The sequence below is a fragment of the Myotis brandtii genome, unplaced genomic scaffold (genome assembly GCF_000412655.1).
Source record: "Myotis brandtii unplaced genomic scaffold, ASM41265v1 scaffold74, whole genome shotgun sequence".
Classification (NCBI taxonomy): domain Eukaryota; kingdom Metazoa; phylum Chordata; class Mammalia; order Chiroptera; family Vespertilionidae; genus Myotis; species Myotis brandtii.
Window position 1 is genome coordinate 1,205,123 of NW_005370944.1, and position 18,741 is coordinate 1,223,863.

General features: G+C 49.4%; 1 protein-coding gene across 2 annotated transcripts in view; it reads right to left on the reverse strand.

Annotated features, from left to right (window-relative positions):
• Positions 1 to 2,104: 2,104 nt before the first annotated feature.
• ARID3B (AT rich interactive domain 3B (BRIGHT-like)) overlaps positions 2,105 to 18,741 on the reverse strand; it is a 64,179-nt gene continuing 47,542 nt past the window's right edge. The window contains exons 4-8 of one of the 2 annotated variants that reach the window (XM_005882777.2): positions 9,531 to 9,714; positions 8,497 to 8,774; positions 8,127 to 8,381; positions 6,667 to 6,765; positions 2,105 to 4,383 (exon numbers count right to left, since the gene is read on the reverse strand). In XM_005882777.2, coding sequence (XP_005882839.1) covers positions 4,229 to 4,383; positions 6,667 to 6,765; positions 8,127 to 8,381; positions 8,497 to 8,774; positions 9,531 to 9,714 — 971 coding nt within the window. In that variant the 3' untranslated portion in view covers positions 2,105 to 4,228. Of the gene's footprint in view, positions 4,384 to 6,666; positions 6,769 to 8,126; positions 8,382 to 8,496; positions 8,775 to 9,530; positions 9,715 to 18,741 lie in introns of both variants that reach the window. The other variant, XM_014530469.1, reaches the window with a different exon arrangement.

Below are 18,741 nucleotides of genomic sequence, written 5' to 3' on the forward strand. Positions count from 1 at the left end.
CTGAGAGAAACCACCCTCGAGTTCCGCCCGATGCCAGACAGTCCAGTTTCTCCCTGTATGAGTCTGGGTCCCCAGAGACTTGCCTGGAACTGGAGTTCAGAGCAGTTGGTAGCTTGTGACTCCCTCCCGATTGAAAAAGACAATGGCGTCCTCAGTTGCCAGTCCTTTCCACGTGCGCCTCCGTACCTCTGCACTTTACTTCCGAACCTCCTCTGAGTCTCAGTGTGCTTTTCTCTTTCCTTCTAGTTGTAGAATTTCCACTCAGCCAGCCTTCCTGTGGTTCTGGATGATGTCTGTTTTGTCTTTAGTTGTATTTTTGAAGTGGTTGTGCGAGGCAGCAATTTCAGGTGTTTACCTAAGCCACCATCTTGGTTTCTCCTTATGATGTCTTTTGATTAACTTTTTGGGAGGGTCTAGTTTGAGAAATTTTTCCTTTTCTTAGTCTTTAAGATAATCTGTATTTTCTTTTGAGAACTGAAATGGGATGGAGTTGCCATGGCCTGGTGTCTTATTCTCCCTATTCTCTCACTAACCTGCCACTTCTCTCTCAGCAATGCCTCCTGGTTCATAGGTTGATGCTCAACCACTGAGCCACGCTGACCAGGCCAAAAGATTTTTAAAAACCAGTGAGAGGTTCAAGACTGTCCCATTGTCACCCTCCTTTTCTAGCACTTCAAAATGGCAGAGAAAGGGATCCCTGCTTTGCAACCAGAGGGTTGAGACAAATGAGGTGCATGGCGTGGGATGGAGGAGGGCAATTACAAACCTACCCAATCCTTTACCTCTGCTCATTTCTTTTGGTTTTGCCAAAACCAGGTTGGGACCATAAAATGTACATCATGGTAGCCCGGCTGGTATGGCCCAGTGGTTGAACGTCAACCCATGCACCAAGAGGTTGCAGGTTCGATTTCTGGTCAGGGCACATTCCCCAATTGCTGGCTTGATCCCCAGCAGGGGGCATGCAGGAGGCAGCAAATCAATGTATTTCTCTCTTCCTCAATCTCTAAAAATTAATAACATATTTTTTAAAAGGAACATGGAAAAGAGCTCTATTAAAAAATGTGCATCATGGCAAAGAAAAGGACTGAGCACTGTCTAGACCTGAGTTCCAGAGGGTATTCCAGGTATTCACACTCAGAATGTCTCCCTGCTCCAGATCAACCTTGTAGAAAAGTGGGTTTCCTAAAAAACACAGGCCGTGCCCTCATGCTATGAGAATGGAGCACATATCCATTAGCCTGGGATACTCTCTGGTACCAGCTACACTTCTTCCCACTTCCCCTCCACCCCACCCACCAACCCCAGGACTGGCCAGGGCCACAATACCAGGTCTTTTGATGCCACCACATTTCCATACATACATAAAGATACATATATATCAGTTCCTCTGCTGAGATTTCTTCCTCATGTCTTCAGTTGGCAAATCTTATTTTTCCAGCTTAAACATCACCACCTCTGAGACTCCCTAGTGAGCTGCCCCAGCATCCATTGGCCCTTCAATCGTCTACTGTCTCAGTCATGCTGTATTTAAAAGAACTGGTTTTTGTCTAGATAAGTGTGTGTACCTCCCAGATAAGATTGTGAGCTCCACATGCACGGGGACCACTTATTCAGCAGGAGCTCAAAAGAGCTTTCCAGGTCCTGGAAGGGAAGTTCAGTTGGTTAGAGCATCAGCCCAACACACCAATGTTGCGGTTCAATCTTGAGTCAGGGAACATACAAGAAAAAAACAATGAATGCATAAATAAGTGGAACAACAAATCAATGCTTCTCTTCTTTCTTTCTAAAGTCAATCAATAAAAAAATTGTTTTAACAGGGGGGCTTGTTAAATGGAGGCTACCCCCCAGGCCTGTGCCTGCCAGGACACTGATGTGACACCACTGGAGTCAGTTTTGGTGATCAGGCATCGCCAGAGGTCCCTGCTGACACAGAAGACAGGTGAGTGAGTGCTTAGGGGAAAGGATGGGTGAGCAGTGAAGGGGTAAGGGCTCAGGAAAAATCAGTGGATCGGAGGAGCAGTTTCCTCAGTCCCTTTTTATTCTGAAGGCTTTGGCCTCTCCCCTAGTACTGTCCATGGAAGAGTCACTGAAAACACCCACCCGCTTGTGTGAAGAGGTAGAGGTTTATTGAAATATAAACATTCAAGAACATGTAAGATAGAAAATAATCACAACATATACAGACACTTGCTGCAAGAAGACGTCTGAGGTATTTATCCACTGCCTGGGCTACCCATGTGCTATCACGTTTTTCCTGTCTAGAATACACCTAAGATGGGAAGGCAAGGGGACAGAGCTGCCTGGGCTGCCTGCCTGTGGGGCCTTCAGGGTTCCTCATGGCCCAGGCCCTGTTCCTAGAGACACCTACTGGTGCCTCCACTCCCAGGCTTTCAGCTGAGACCTTGCTGCTGTCCTGAGGACAGCAAGGGTTCACTGAGAGGGGAGACCAGGCCAGCTGCCTAAGGGATCGAATCCAATGACCAGAAAGACAGTGTGCTATCCCTGTGTCCTCTGGGTGGGAAGAGTCCATTCTTCATGACCAAACCCCTGAGAAACACACTGGCAAATGTCTGTAACACCTTCAGGTGGGCCCAGTGCCAGCCAACTGGGCTCCTCCCGGGCACCAGGTCCCAGATGCCCTTCTCTGCCCACACCCTGCACTTGCCTGATAAGAGGGTCAGCCCTGGTGGAGGGCCAGGGGATGGGGGAGAGAAGACAAGGTCCAGCAGAGCTACAGCACATTTTGTGCTCAAGCTCTGGAATTCTCTTTCCTTTCCTAGACAGGACTGAATGTTAGCCAGGTGTGGGCTCGAGCCAGTATGGGCTCCTACAGCCCAGCAACATCAAATTCGTGTTGTCTACGACATACCGCAGGGCTTATCCATTTCCAGGAGAGCCTTGTGTGAGAACCAGCTCTTCCTTACAACACAGGAGCAGCCTGCTCCACTCCAGGGTTCAAGAGAAGATAAACCTCTCTCATCTTCTAAGGGCCATGACCTGCCTGTCCTGAGGTGGGAGTGTGAAATGAAGGGGAGATATCCTACCCCCACTGGAGAGTAGGGGGTAGGGGTTGGGACTAGTCCTGTTATGGCAGGAAATGGATGGAGGACCATCTTCAGAACTGGTATGGTTTCAGGACCCAGCCAGGCTTCCACTCCACCTCCTCCCTGCCGCTCTGATCCCTGAGTCATCTCTCCTGCCTGCCTCCCGCTTCCTCACCAAGGTTGCAAGGAAGGGCCAGAGGGGCTGGGGTACCAAATCGTTGGTTTGGCTTTGGGGTGATCTGCTCTCATATCTTTGGTGCTATAATAATAAAAAATTTTAAATAAAAAATCAGGTCAGCAAAACACATATAAAAAGACTTCAGAGATGCAAATACTTCCTGAAGAATCAAACATCAACAATTACAAATCTGAGGTATTTCAATGAACCTGATGTTAGCAGGCTTGGGGGTGTCAGGGCTAAGATGGCCCCAAGAGAAGACCGGCCAAGGGACAAGTGGGCTTTTCTTGGCACAGCTGACCAACAAGGGCAAGTGGGAAGCATAGGGTCCAAGAGGGTCAGAAAAGGGTCAGTTTGAAGTGGGTGCTAGGGCCTGCCTGGGCAGCCCTGTAAGGCTCTGCCTCTCCCTTAGCAGATGTCCAATGGGCCTTCGGAACTGAGGACTGCTTCAAGACTCGAATTGGAGGGACCCATGCCCCAGGAACCAATATGTTAGGTAAGGAAAGCCCCATCTCATGCTCAGCAGATAGGGATAGGAAGGCATGCGCTTGGCTCCTAGCAGACCCACATGAGAGTTAAAGATTGGGGCACTGAGCAGGGGAAGGGAACAGTGACCCTGGGGTCATGGCAGAAGGCAGGGGAAGGAAAATAAATTAAAGGAGAAAGGATATGGAGGGCCTCCAGCCTTGTGTCGGTTTACAGATTGTCAATACACTGTGCCCAGGATGGGAGGTGGCCTGGGAATCCCCAGGAAGCTGGCTGTCCACAGACCCCACCCATTTCTCCAGGACAATCTCTGATTGGACAACGCTGCTCTGTCCTGCCCCTCCAGCCTCTCCCTGTCCCCCAAGTACAGCAGGACCTGAATGGAGCCTGGACAAGTGGACATGTCCAAACTCCCAACATCTGGTATTTGACATGGGATCCGTGAGATGAGGTAAATTTTGTGCATCGACTTCCTTCACTCTCCACAGAAGAGTGGGGAGTGGAAGCTGGGTCCTGCCCCTCAGAGGGACCAACTGGTGGAGGGCTCTGCACTGGGGGTGCCCCGTGATGAGGTAGGACTTGGTGAGCAGTGAGAACTGCTGCTGCTGCTGCTGATGCTCGGGGGAGCAGACCCTGCGATGAGGTGGACCACAGGCTTCTGGGCAAACAGCACACCTGGGGTGGGGAGGAGAAGCAAGTGTGAGCAGACCAAGAGAGAAGGGTGGTTCCGTTGATTCCACTGATTTAACTGGGTCAGGTCCCACTCTGGACACCGTGCCGGGTGCTAACATAAGTCCCAAACACTGCCCTGCTTCCAGATGCTTACAGGCTGGTGGCAAAGACACAGGTGGGCAGAGTAATTTTGCTGAAATGTCACAAATGCTCCGAGGGAAGTGTCCCCAGGGTGCTGTGGGAACAAAAAGGTTTTGGAGAGCAGGGGAAAATTGGTCAGGAAAGGCTCCAGGGGAAGGCTATGCCTGCACTATTTGAAAAAGTGGCCAAATGAAGAAGGGAAATTGTGTGCCAGGCAGAGGAGCTCTGAGAGAACAAAGAGCAGAGAGAGGTGGCAAACGTGCTGGAGGCCATGCCGTCGTGTGGTCTGGAGGCAGATGAGGCTAGAGAGATGGGAGAACAAGGTAGTGGAGGTCTGTACACCCCTAAGGAAGCCAGTTCCTACCCTGTAGGTGTCATGAGGCCCCTCAAAGTTTTAAGAAGGGAGGGGTCTCATGATATGTACATTTTAGAATGCTCTGTGGGGTTGGGAGGAATATGGGTGATGGAGGTCTGCAAGAGAGCTGAGAGGCTTGACCCAGGCACTGGCAGTGAGGAGAGCAGGAGCGGAGGAGAGAGCACAGAGTAGCGAGGTCTGCTCAGCTCTGAGGGGCCAGGATGAGCATGAGGGGCTCTCGGGAAAGACTTTCAGGTTCCTGGTCTGGGTGTCTGCAAACTCACTGAGAAAGGGCACTGGTGAAACAGAAACTGAGGCAGTTGAGGTTTGGGGAACTTTCAACTCTCTTCTGAGTGCTCCCCATTTTGAGAGAAAAGCTTTATCTTCTTCTTTCTCCCAAAAGAGGACAAAAGGATGTGGAGATCAGGCCCCAATATCCTCCTTCCCTGCTTTTTCCATGAATCCACTCTCCCAACCCCAAACCTCCTAGAGCAGCGGTCACCAACTTTCAGATCTCATGGAACACCAGTGGTCTGCAGACCACCAGTTGGCGCCTGATGCTCAAAATGTTTCCTTAAACCAGCGGTTGCCAACCTTTTGAACCTCATGGACCACCAGTGGTCCGTGGACCATCGGTTGGCGACCGCTGTCCTAGACCATCAAAGCACCACCAGAAGGCAAAGAGCACCCCAGCCCTACTCACTGGCTCACTCAGCCTCCTCGATGGCCCCCCGTATCAGGCAGAGCCCTCTGAAGGCCTCTGAAATGCTGTATGTGGTGATGGGGAGACAGCCTGGCATGGCTACCTCTCTGCAGGCTGCTCCCAGGAACTCTGTCCCTTTCTGGCCCTACCCTGATGCCCACAGCAGGTAGCCCAGTAGAGACCCAGAGCATTAGGCCTGCCGGGTGGTGCCCTGAGGGGGCCCTGCCCTCTAGCATAGGAGAATTCAAAGGACCAAAAGCATGCCCTGAGGAAATACCCCCCTTTTTGATGTTAAGGGCACCTCTCATGCCCTCTGTAAAACAGGTGGCTAATGCCGAGGCTCCTGGCAGAAGTCCACTGGCCAGAATGTCTGAACTTTTTAGCCCCAACTCATCAAGCTGTGCTTAACAAGTCGGCTGGGTTTATTCCCAAACTCAACCGAAAACCAACGAAACAGGAGTGGGAAGAGGTTTGCTGCTATGAAAACTAAGTTGACGGCCTTGGGAAGACTGGTTAAACCAACCAATCAACTAACCAATCAACCACTACTGCCAAATTAGACTAAGGGAGAGAAAACTGTAAGTGACAGGAAAAATCACACACATATACAGGCCAATTCTGCACACTCAGATCCCTTTGCCTGTGTCTGTCCTTGATCTATTTTAAAGGAAAGGAATGACAAAGGTTTAGAAAGAGAACAGTTGAAGCACAAAGAAAGGAGGCCCAAATATTAGAAGACCATAATGGTAGATTTAGAATACAATGTTTAAGGCATGGATATAGAATTGATTATGATTCTTCACATTAAGTGATTTTTTTTCAATTAGCAAGCCAACCACTGGTCCAAAAAGGTTCAGTGTAGGGTTTCTATCGTTCTGTCAAAGGTGGAGGGGGATCTGTCATCATGTTAGCAATCCTCAGCCTCTGCCAGTCCAGAAGAACCACTTTATCTATGGAGCCCCAAGATTACCTACAAGGAAGCCACCTCGGCAAAGTGTGCGACAGGAGGGTGACAAGTGGGGCCCGTTGGGCAGCTGCACTGACGCTGGCCACCACACTGGCCTCCCTCAAGCTCCAAGAGCCTCACCTGCATAGGTAGTGCCGTCGATATCCACAGACATATTAATGCTCCCAATGCTGCCCGAGGTCAGATTCAGCGCTGTAGCCGAGGCCTCTGATCTGTCTTCTGCTGAGGACAAAGGAGAGAGGGCCTGGTCAAGCCTTCTGGCACGTCTGTTGTCCTTTCTGTGGCGCTCCCATGCCCCCGGTCTGGCCACAGCAGGCCGAGGCCCACTGTTAGAAAGCATCTACATAACCTTCTCCTGAGCATAAGGTCTGGCAGGAGGACTCAGACTTGCTAATGTCCTGTTGCTGCTTTCTCCACTGAGCCACTTCACCTCCCCAACTCTCTGATTGAAGAAAAAAGGGATCATCATCAGCAAGGAGGCTTCTCTTGGCTCACAGCTGTATGCTGGCGCTTTCAAAGAAATGTGTCAAACGTCCCTGAGCACACTATACATCAGCTGGGGAACCGGAGATCAGGAAGATCCAGTCTCTGCCTGAGGCCTCACCTTGCTGCCACCGCCTTCCCCTTCACTGGGGTGGGAGGTCCTCAAGGAAAGGGTCTACCTACCCAGTACTTGGTTTTTCATCTCAGCTGGGCAATGGGGGCTTGTGGAAGGCCGCTGCCCAGCTCACTTCTGCCCGCTCACTACACACAGCGCCAAGAATTCCTCCAGGTAAGTTGCCTGCTCTGTTAGCCTCTGGCACGTGCAGGACCAGGGCACCTGGCCTTGAATGGGTAACAGCAGAGCCCTGCTGTCTGGTTGTCACCCTAGCCTCCTTCTGCTCCTCAACCATGGGAAGGTGGGAGAGAGACAGGCTGCCTGGGAATATGCACAGCTCCCTCCCTCCACACCTGGTTTCTTCCGCACATACACTTATTTCATGTTTGTTCTGAGACAGCATCAAGGGCAATAAATGGCAAAGAAAATGTGTGTGAGGAGAGAAGGGTGGGGAGAGGAACAAGGGACATGGAGTATGTGGTTCAGGGAATATGAAAGTGGGGCACCTGAAAAATGCAAAGAGGAAGGGAAAGGTTGTCAATTATGCTGCCAAACTTATGCTTCCTCCTTCCCACTTGTTCTGAGAGACACTGGCAGCTTGGCCGGAGGCATCTCGGCCCCTCACAGTCTCAGGAACAGAGGTGCTGACTTTATCCCAGATCTGCCTTGCACTTGCCTACAATCCCTACATCTGGTTAAGGTACCGGAGTGAAGGCTGAGCCCTTTCATTTAGACAGACCAAAAGGCTGGGGGGAGGAAGGGGGGGTACAGGGGGGAGATACAGCTACTGTCCCTGAAGTTCTCTAGTTCCTCCTCTAGAAAGCACTGCTTCTTCTTATTGCTAAAGAATAGGGCACTGCCTGAGGCAATTTCTGCTCCTCTAGAAAATGACCTTGGCTTGGTGAACTGAGATCTATCTGGAGGAGCGCCACTCCAGTCCTATGGGATGTGATGGGCCCCTGAAAGGGTCCAAGCCACACACCCCTGCCGGTGACCCGGATCTTCATGGGTAGCTGCCGGGCCATGCTGAAAAAGTTGCGCTGGAAGGCCTGCTGCACTAGGCGCTGCTCCTCCTCCGACAGCCTGGGAGCCTTCTTCTCAGGGGGCTCTCCTGACTCCAGCCGTTCCCGCAGCTGCTCCAGCGTGGCCATCCGGGTGCTAGCCTGCTGGCCTGTCAAGGTCCCGGGCACAGCCAGACGATTTGGCACAGGTACTGTTGTCACCGGGACTCCATCACCTGGCAAAGGCACCAGAGCTAGACAGACCCACAATCCACCCTCCCACCCAGGTCCTACACACAGAAACTTGGCGCCATTCCTCCCTCCTTCCCCCTCCTTCAGAGCCCTGCAAACCTTTCCTGAGAGTAGTTGCTGGGGGTATCCGAGGGCTGCTGCCACTGGTACCACTGCTGGAGCCCAGCCCAAGGACAGGGAAGCGGATCTTGGGTGTGGAGAGAAGGGCAGGGGCCCTGGTGGCAGCAGCCGTGGCAGTGGGCGAGTAGCCAAAGAGGGAAGAGCTGTAGCTGGGCCGGCGGCCCTCCCGCCGGTTGCCATCAATGGCTGCCTGGAGCTCAGCTGGGGAGCTCAAGGCTTTCTTCTCACACTCGTAAGCATAGAGGTACTTCATGTACCTGGAAGGAAGGAAGCAAGCAAGGGTAATCAAAACATGCACCAGAGACTGCCCGTCTGAGCTGTGTGGTCTGTGGGAGTAGCCTCTAGGACAGAGGACCACCACCTGGAGCACCCAGCGGAAGAGAAAGCCTGGGACTGCTGACCGCCCTGGTCCAGGCCCCTCTAACTGCTACTCAGTTCTGAGCACTGCTCAAAGTGGAGGCATCATTCACTAAGGGAAATAAAGGGCAACTCCGCCAATGGTCATTTTGGCACCTTTTTAGAACCCTGGTAGAAACCAAGCCCGTGCTATGACATGACTGTCTTGCTCCTTATCTCCTAATCATCCCAAGTCAGGCTGGTCAGACAGGGGCAATTCTTTACCCAAGTACCTTGAAAGAAGGCCTGCTATACTGGTTTGGCGCTATCCCCCACTTCTGCTGGAACAGTTCCAATAGATAAACCCTTTCAACTTTTCAACAAGGACATGACATGCTACCTAACTGGTATGTCAGTTGCTCGTCACAGAGCAACTTCCAGAGTGTTATGAAAGCAACAGAATGCTGCAGCAGCAGCATGCAGCCACTCGGGAAATGACGGCTCTCATCATTACTTTGGTCTAGTGAGGGATTCACCTCAGAAAGCTCCTGGCTGTCTCAGGAATCCCACACATCTTGTTCACTGTACAGTGGAATTTTCTTCCTTTCTCTCCTCTAAGTTGAAACATTCCCTTTCTCCAGTCTCAGTCTCCTTTCCCCAAGGCCCTGGCCACTCACTGGGTCCTCAGGGTAAAGGCGGCACTGGTGATGGATGTGGGCAGGTTCAGGCCTTTGGTGATCTCCCTCCATATCTTCTTGTTGATGATCTCCACCAGGCCACCCTTCTCTGTCACCAGCTTGTACAGCATATACAGGTCTAGGATCTGCTTGGCCATGATAGGGATTCGGTTGATAGGGGTCCCTGTGATTGTCCAAAGAGAGAAACAGAGGGCTGCATCATCCTCAAGCAGAGAAAAAAAGACACCTGTGTATGCCCACTTTTTGTTCAGTTGGAAATGTGTTCATGAATCTGCTTAGAAGTATAATTTAACTCAAACTCCCAAAGCCTAGAAGCTATCAGACTAGCTGCCACTTCTCTTGGGATGAACAGAAAGACAGGTCCTACTCACAGGCTGCGTGGCCTTGGGTAAAACACGGAGCATCTCTGGATCTGTTTTCCATCTACAAATAAGAGGGTTGGACTGGATTTTTTAATTTTCCTAGCAGTACTGAGTCCAGATTCTTTCTTTCTTTTTTTTTTTTTTTAATACATTTTATTGATTTTTTACAGAGAGGAAGGGAGAAGGATAGAAAGTTAGAAACATCGATGAGAGAGAAACATCGATCAGCTGCCTCCTGCACACTCCCTACTGGGTATGTGCCCGCAACCAAGGTACATGCCCTTGACCAGAATCGAACCTGGGACCCTCGAGTCCACAGGCCGATGCTCTATCCACTGAGCCAAACCGGTCAGGGCCAGATTCTTTCTTAATGATGTGGCAGCTCACTCCTCTGCAGCCTTCACGTGCCAGTCAGCCCCTTCTCAAAGAGCCCTGACTCCCTTGACAGGGGAGCTCCTGCCTGGTTCATCCCCCTGGATAACTGCTTCCTCCTTCCTCTCCTGCTGTGTCCCCGCCATATCAAAGAAGCTACAGGAAACACAAGTTTCCAGGGCAGTGAAAAGCCACTCAACAATTCTCTCTTCACTAATCACTCCACCCCCTCTCTGGCCTTTGAAAGGGAGGGGCAGCTTCCACCCCTTGGCCTTGAAGGGAAGTAAGAGGAGCCAGAGCTGTGACTAGGAAACCTGGCACTGAGCAGGAAGGCCCACTAATGATTGGGGGTTGGGGGGAGGGAGGGGATGCAGGGAAGGCGGAGCCAAGTGCCTTTCACAGGCACTAGTCAGGAGGCGTGATGGATGACTGTCATTTGGCAGCCTTCGGATTAATGATCTGGAGGTCAGAGGGGAGAATTCCAAAGGGAAGGGTCACGGTCCAGGGCAGGGTATGAGACTTGTTGCCTTTTAATAGCAAATTCCTTGTACTGTACAGGCTGATCCTCCTCTGGCCCCTCCCACTGTCCCAACCTCACTGACTGCCTGGTAGATGTTGGGCCAGCCGGATTAGAGACGGGCTGTTTGTTTAGGTTCCTCCTGCTTCTTATCCCTCAAGGAATGGCATTCTCTTCTCAGCCCTGAAATGTTGGCCTCACCAACTCAAGCAGCGTGAGCATGAACAAGTGGAACTGTTATGGCAAGACCAGGCCTCTTTATCAGTGTGGGGAGGGAGGGAGAGGCCTCCAAGGCCTTTGTCTTGACCAAGCAGTCTTTGGAGGGTCAAGGACAAAGAAGTCATAGAATTAGATTCAAAATCTCATAGGTAAACTCTCAAGGATTGCTGGTATGTTCCTAAGACACAGCTTGTATGTTAGTTAACTTTTCTCTCTGTGCTGTTCTGAACAGTCAACCTTACTCCTGTCATAAAACAAGAGTCTGAGGATGCAGCAGAGCTAGTCTCCTGGCAGCATAGGACCAAGGTCCATCTCCTCTCGACGCCTGTCTGCCTAAGCTCACTGAAGGCCTTGGCGAGGTCATCCCCCTCCCCCCATGGCATTGCCTAGAGACTCAATGAAGACCACTCACAGGTCCCCTCACATAGGCCCCCTAAACTCATATTTCCAGAAGCTTCCAGGACATCTTCACGTGTGACCTGCTCACTCCAAGTCAGAGTGTTTGCAATGAGCTCACCTTTATCCCCTAAGCTAGTTCCCTTTTCCCATTACTTCTTTTCCAACAACACATCATTCTTTGAGGTTTTAGGCAGGAAGCTGAGGCAGCACTGACTCCTCTTCTCTCCTTTATCACCAACCTTTAGGTTGTTAGGAAGCTGCACTGATTCTTCCGTTGAGGTACCTTGCAAAGGTGTCTTCCTTTCCAGCCTGCAGCTACCACACTGGACCAGGCCCTCACTGGCTCCCAATGAGATGTCTGCAGCAGCCTCTTATCCATGCACCCAACTGCCTCTGAAGGCCAACTCCCAGAGAGGAATTGTAAATTTACCCTGAATAGTCACTGCACTAAACATCTAGCCATCTGAGATGGCTTCTTTGAAAGACAACAATGTTATAGATGTAGAAATTTCATTAAGAATTCACCTTTTTATAGTCACATAGAGTGTGACTGTATTCGGCTTAGAACTGTTTGGGGGCAAAGGAAACAAAAGGTAGAGACTAGACCTGAGAAGGCAAGGAAGGGGCAAAGTGGCGTTTGAAGTCAAGGCCATAAACCTAACCAAAGTGACCTCTTCCCAGCACCTTCGCAGAGAAATCACAGGCTAGGGCTGCACTGGAACCCTGGTGGAGGGTACCATCTGCGCTGGCCCAGCCTTACTCTGGGCATACAAGGATCTTGTGTTTCCTCACACAGGCCCGTGTGTGGCTCCAGAGATTAGTGGATGAGGAAAAGGAGTGCATTCTTCATTGTGGTTGGCCCTCTGCAAAACAGCTAAAAGTACCTCCCAGTGCAGGTGGATACCCTGGAACTGTGAGAAACAAAGCTGAGCCTACTCTAAGCACAAGCTCTGGACAACGGTCTGGTTTTCTCACATTATCCAGATAATCCAGACACAAATCCTGTCCTGGCCTCATTCTCCTGACAACTAAGAGAGAAGCAAGACATTCAGGATAGTCTGTCTCTGCAGTCTGCTCTGTCCCTAATGGACGTGGTAGCCATTTCCTTTGTCCCAAGGAGACTCAACTATAATGAGAGACGGGGAGAGGCCTTTTAGCTGAGTTTACCCTGCCTGAATAAAAAAGAGAACAATACATCATACTGGTGTGGGGGTGGGAAAGTGACATATTCATGCCTCATTTTCTCCATCTGTGAAATGACGATTTTGGATTAGATGACTTTCAGCTCTAAAGTCCTATGAGACCATGAATAAAAACTTAAAAACAAAAATTGATAGTTGTGATTATTACCAAAGGGAGGGTGACCTGATTTTAGGAGTTGCCTGAATTATGAAATAATGTTGCCAAGTGACCTTGAGATGGAGGGTTTGGGATCTTCTGTGCAGAGCTTTGGGTGGCTTAGGACCATCTGTGAAGTTCAAGGCCACAAGCAATGTTTCTTTCCCAGCCTTGAGGGGAAGGGGCTCATTTCTTTGTCTCAGGACTGCTCTCTGGCTGGATTATAACTAAGGAGGCTCTTCACCTGAGAGGGGACAGACCTCTTCCATGACAAATACAAGAGCATCCTGCCTAGAACCAGGAAAGAAACAAACCGCCAATGCAAAGAGCTCCTTGCAGGTCACTAGTGTTGGCCTAGCAGGAGGCTGAATCTCAGCCCCATCTAGCCTCTCAGAAGGGGCATGAGCACCTGATGGGGAAGCCTATGAACTGTCAGTCACTGGTATCAAAGCAAGAGCCAGGATTCAGAGTAATTAATCACCCTCCCTCTGACAGGAATCCAGGGCCTTATCAGTATCCCAACCCCAAGAAATGCTGCTGTTCTCCAGTTCCCTCTTCAATAAAAGAGACTGACAGTCCCAACAAAGAGGACCCTTATCAGATTTCTGCCAGGGAGCCTGAGGCAGCCCAGGGGCTATGCAGAAAAGGCTTTTATGAGGACATGGATGCAGGGAAGCTGTGGGGCTCCTGGGTTTTAACCCTTGGTGGTGGGAATGCTGGTGGGCATCGAACCAGCAGGCCAAAGCCATGATCAGGAGCTTCCTGTGCAGATGAGCCAAACACTATCCCCTGGCACTTGGCACTCCTTCCTACCACTCAGACTATGAAGACAGAGCTGGGGAAAGAGGTGGGAAGAGAGAGAAAACAGCCTCCTCTGGCTCTAGAGATAAAGATGGGGATGGTGAGAGTGCTGGAGGGAGGGCCACTTACTCCCCAGGAGAGAATGGGCACTTTCCAATGAAGACGAGAAGCAATCAGGGAGCAGGACCCCAGACAGTCACATGGCTGCCTTCCTGCCTACTGGTCAGGGGTGAGGGCCCAGGACCTAGGGCAGTGATGGCGAACCTTTTGAGCTCGGCGTGTCAGCATTTTGAAAAACCCTAACGTAACTATGGTGCCGTCACATATAGAAATTTTTTGATATTTGCAACCATAGTAAAACAAAGATGTATATTTTTGATGTTTATTTTATATATTTAAATGCCACTTAACAAAGAAAAATCAACCAAAAAAATGAGTTCGCGTGTCACCTCTGACACGCGTGTCATAAGTTCGCCATCACTGACCTAGGATGTAGCCCTGCCAGGGACCCTCACTGCTTCTTCCTGGTTTTGTCATTTCCATAGCTCACTTCTTCTACCTCTGTGACTTTCTAAATAAACTTTCTCTTATTAAAAAAAAATAAATGTGGAAAAAAGATAAACAGCATATCAACAGTACTTGGATCACCAGGGGAGAGAAAAAGATCAGGCCACAGACAAAGGGCTAATCCTGACAAAGATTTGCATTTTAGCCTGGCCAGCGTGGCTCAGTGGTTGAATGTCTACCTATAAACCAGGTCACGGTTTGATTCCCAGTCAAGGCACATGCCCAAGTTGCGGGCTCAATCCCCAATGTGGGTGTGCGGAGGCAGCTAATCAATGATTCTCTCTTATCACTGATGTTTCTATCTCTCTTTCCCTCTGAAATCAATAAAAATATATTTTTAAAGATTTGCATTTTAGACTTTCATTTGGGGATAAAGTTAGAAAATGAAGCCCCAAAGCCTATTTCATCTGACAACAACAACATATTTTAAGTCTACCAGGACAGAGTGTCCACAGCACAGACCATTTACCACAAGATACAAAGAATGAAAAAAAACCCTGCCTCCACCAAAAGGCAAAGCAATATATGTCATGAACATTTCTTTGTCTAAGATGGATAGATAAATATACAACAGAAGGAAAAACACTCAAATTGCACTTTGAGGTAGACCAAGCCCTTTTCCCACAGTAAATTCTTTGTATATACACATCAAAAACAGATCCAACAATCCTTTGAGAAAACCAAGGTCAGTTTGCAGCCTTGAACAGAACTGGTGGAGGAGGGATGGAGGTCTTGACAAAACTTTTCTACATAACCAAGCGGTTCCTTAGCCTGTTGTACCCAGCTGGGGCAGGGTCTGGAGAGGATCCTGCTTGTGGGTGCTCTGCGTGTGTGCAAGACCTTGCAGATTGTTGGGGGTTCTGTCTCCTGTGCTAACCCATCTTGCCTTGACAGATGGCAGCCTCTGTGCCACTGGGAATCTGCCCTTCCCTGAGAGACAGGCCTTGCACAAAGAGTTCCACCCTATGTTAATCAGCTAGATGTTATTAGATCCTACCGGATAGTGGCCTGTGGAGACAGACCAGCATTCTCTGTAGGAAGGCTGGAGAAACAAGGCTTATCCACTGCCCCAACAGGAAGTGATGGAGCTGCTGGTGCTAGGGCCCAGTTTCACAAAGGCAGTGCTGAGAAGAAAGAGCACAGGCCTGGTAGTTAGGAAACCAAGTGCTAAATCTGCTCTGTGGCCTCAGGTAAGTTACTTAAGGGGGGGGGGGGGAATTCTTCATTGGCTAAGTGATAACCTTTGGTCTCTCTACCCCAGAGCTGGAGCTGTGGGGAGTAGCAAGTCAGATAATGGGTTGAGAAGGTTCTATAAAGTGCATGGGATGATAATAATAAAAACAACAGCAAAACCACTGTCCTCCTCCTCTTCAGATGAGACCACACTTCTTTCTGTTTCACTGCGTAGGGAATAAGAGAACAAACCTTTCTTCCTCACTGATGAAGGAAGAGTGGAATTGTTTATAAATGTTTGCTTATCAGACTTCCAAATTAGCACTCCCCACCCACATTTCCTCCTAGAAAATCTACCAGGGAATGCCATCTCAGAAACCACACACAGTGAGTTCAATTAACTACAGAATTTTATCTACAACTGTTTGACTTTATTTTTGGCAGAGAAACGTGTGTACACATGCATGTGCACATGGCAAAAGGTGAGCAAAAAGGAACAACTAGAGTTCTGAAATCTAAAGAATCATTCTAGAGAAACATTTGGGGGAACAGAAGCAAGGCAAATTGTTTAATTCAATTTGGCTTCAGTCAGCAAAAGAGGAAACACAGTCAGCAAGAAAAGGGGAGAAGCATTTGGTCTTGGGGATCCTTGGTCTAGTTTTTACATAACTACTTTAATAGAAATTGCTTTTAAAGGCTTTTTTTTTTGTCTTCAAGCATGAATCTTCTCTGTTGGTAGCTCAACAGACACAACCATAGACACATAATAAAGAACACAGAACTTGGAAGAAACTTCCAGATTAACTCTAACTGGACCCTCTCATTTTATAGATCAACAAACCATGGCCCCAGAAAGGGAAGGATTTGCTCAAGATCATGGGGCAGGGTGGGATGATAGCCCTGACTTTATACTTAGTGTAGAGCCCTTTCCAGAGGCAGGCAGGAGATAGTGAGCCCGCCTGGGCCCAGCCTGGGCCTCTTCTCAGGCTCCTCCTAGGACAGTTTGCTCTGTTGGTCGGGGAGGGTCACCAGGGCACAAGTCACCCAAGTCTGGCCTAAAAACCAAGATGCCTGACAGGCCCATCTGTTATAGTCAATTTACCCAAATGCATTAACAAGCAAAAGAGCCAGCACAAAGCAGCAGTTATAGCTGGCAATCTCCTACTGAACAGCAGGTTCATCACCTGCAGTTGTTTGGGGAAGTCTGCTGTGTGCTGACTCCCAGGGGGCCCTGTCCACTTCCTCTGAGGTGCAGCCTGCTGTGTCAAAGCTGCCCAGCCTCACTCACAGCCTAGGTGGGCATCACCAGGCCTTTCAAACTCAGGCAGTTTTCAGTGGCTCCTGTGAAATCTACCACTTATCCTTCACATTAGCTCTGGAGGATGATCTGCTGCCAAGGTCTATAAGGCTTTTCCTGGGACCCAGCTAACAAGATCTGGCTCCTGACTGCCTCACACACTCCAATTTGGGAGTGACAAGTAAATCACAAATGTCTAGGAGCCCTTGTTTTTACCATTGTATGAAGAGCAAATGACAGGAAGCTTCACATTAAAAGTTCAATCTGCTCCCAGCCCTCTTGAACCGCCCACTCTAATTCAGATGATCAGACACGAGTTTGCCAAGGAGATCACTGAATTTAAGGGAACAACCTCCACACTGTCCCCCTGCCTCAGTCTCCCCTCTCCATCCCAACTATACACTGCTCACCACAGCAAGTGAACTAAAAGCACAGCTTTGGTCCATCCCCCCACCCCCGCCCCCGTGTTTTAACTTCAGTAACTCCACTATGTACATAGACAGGAGTGCTAACTTCTTGGCCAAACATGGCTCTTCACAGTTTGGTAACAAATGACATCCAGGACACAGACAAGGATTCTTCCAGCTGTGCCTGGGCCATGAACACCCCTGTATTACTGCCTCCACTCCCATGACCCTGATACACTGGAGCTCAGTTCCTCTCTGAGGCCTGCCTTGCACTCCAGACCAGGATTGGGGGCCCAGCACTCTTGCCTTTGGCATTCAGCCACAGAAGGGGCGAATGCAATATGGCTTGATACAGTCCTTGCTGCCCGAAGTGGAAGTAAGAAGGTTTCCATAACAGTTTCTCTGCAGAGGAAATTTCAGATCTTTTCCCTCTTTTCCATCTGGTCTCATCAGGCAAGGGGTTGGGGGGTGGCAATTTTGTCCCACAGGGAAATTTACAATATCTGGAGACATTTTTGGTTACGACAACTGGGGGAGGGTACCCCCACAACGAAAGATTATCCAGTACCGCAAGTTATATGCTAAGGCTGAGAAATCTTGTATTAGAGTAATTAACAAATAGCAAAACCGACTTAACCAGTTCCCTTCTATTGGTGATACCAGAAAACAGTGAAATACCTAACATAAGTGCTGAAGACAGGAAAAAGGTTTACTGAGGGCCTGAATAACCATAAATTGACACCTACTTTGGATTCATCCAGAAATACACCAGATGGCAGTCTGGCAGCCCCCAGTGCTGCAGAGTAGCAGGAGACTTGGCACTCACTGCTCTCTATTGATGACCTCCAATTATGGCCTGAGCACCTCCCTGTCTATCCCTGAGCTAGCAGTGGGGGCACAAAGAAATGACAAACTGGCTGTCCTCACATGGATGTGAGAGAGAAACATCGGTGGGTTACCTCCATACACATCCTAGTCTAGTGGGGACATACAGTACTAAAGAAGCAATTAAGAATTTTCATTCTTGGCTAGACTGATATAACTTCCACTATCTTTCAAAAATCCTTCACCCTGGCCTGTGTGGCTCAGTTGGTTGGAGCATTGTCCGTGCAACAGGCGGTGGAGGGTTCAATTCCCAGTCAGAGCACATACCTGGATTGTGGGCTCCATCCCCAGTAAGGGTGTGTATGGAGGTAACCCACTGATGTTTCTCTCTCACACTGATGTTTCTCTCTCCTCCCCCTTCCGTTTTCTAAAATCAATTTTAAAAAAAACCTTCTGGGAAGGGAGAAAAACAAAGTGGAAAATAAAGCAGTGGTAACTACAGCGTCAATTAAAACTATATTATGCTCAGCTGGTGTGGCCCAGTGGTTGAGCGTTGATCTATGAACCTGAAAGTCACGGTTTGATTTGTGGTTGGGCATGTGCCCGGGTTGCTGGCTCGATCCCTGGTGGGGGTATGGGAGCAGCCAATCAATGATTCTCACTCATCATTGATGTTTCTATCTCTCTCTCCCTCTCCCTTCCTCTCTGAAGTCAATAAAAATATATTTTTAAAAATCTATATTGCTATAGCAGCCCCTGAGATGAGATCAGCTCCTGGGTTTGCACCTGCTGGGCTTATGGGGCTTGTAAATAATTAAAAAGCAATTGAAAGGGGAGATCAAAGTATTAAGTGGATTTCTCCCTCTCAGGGCAACCAGGGTGTTTCATTGCTGCTAGTCAGGTTATCTTTTAG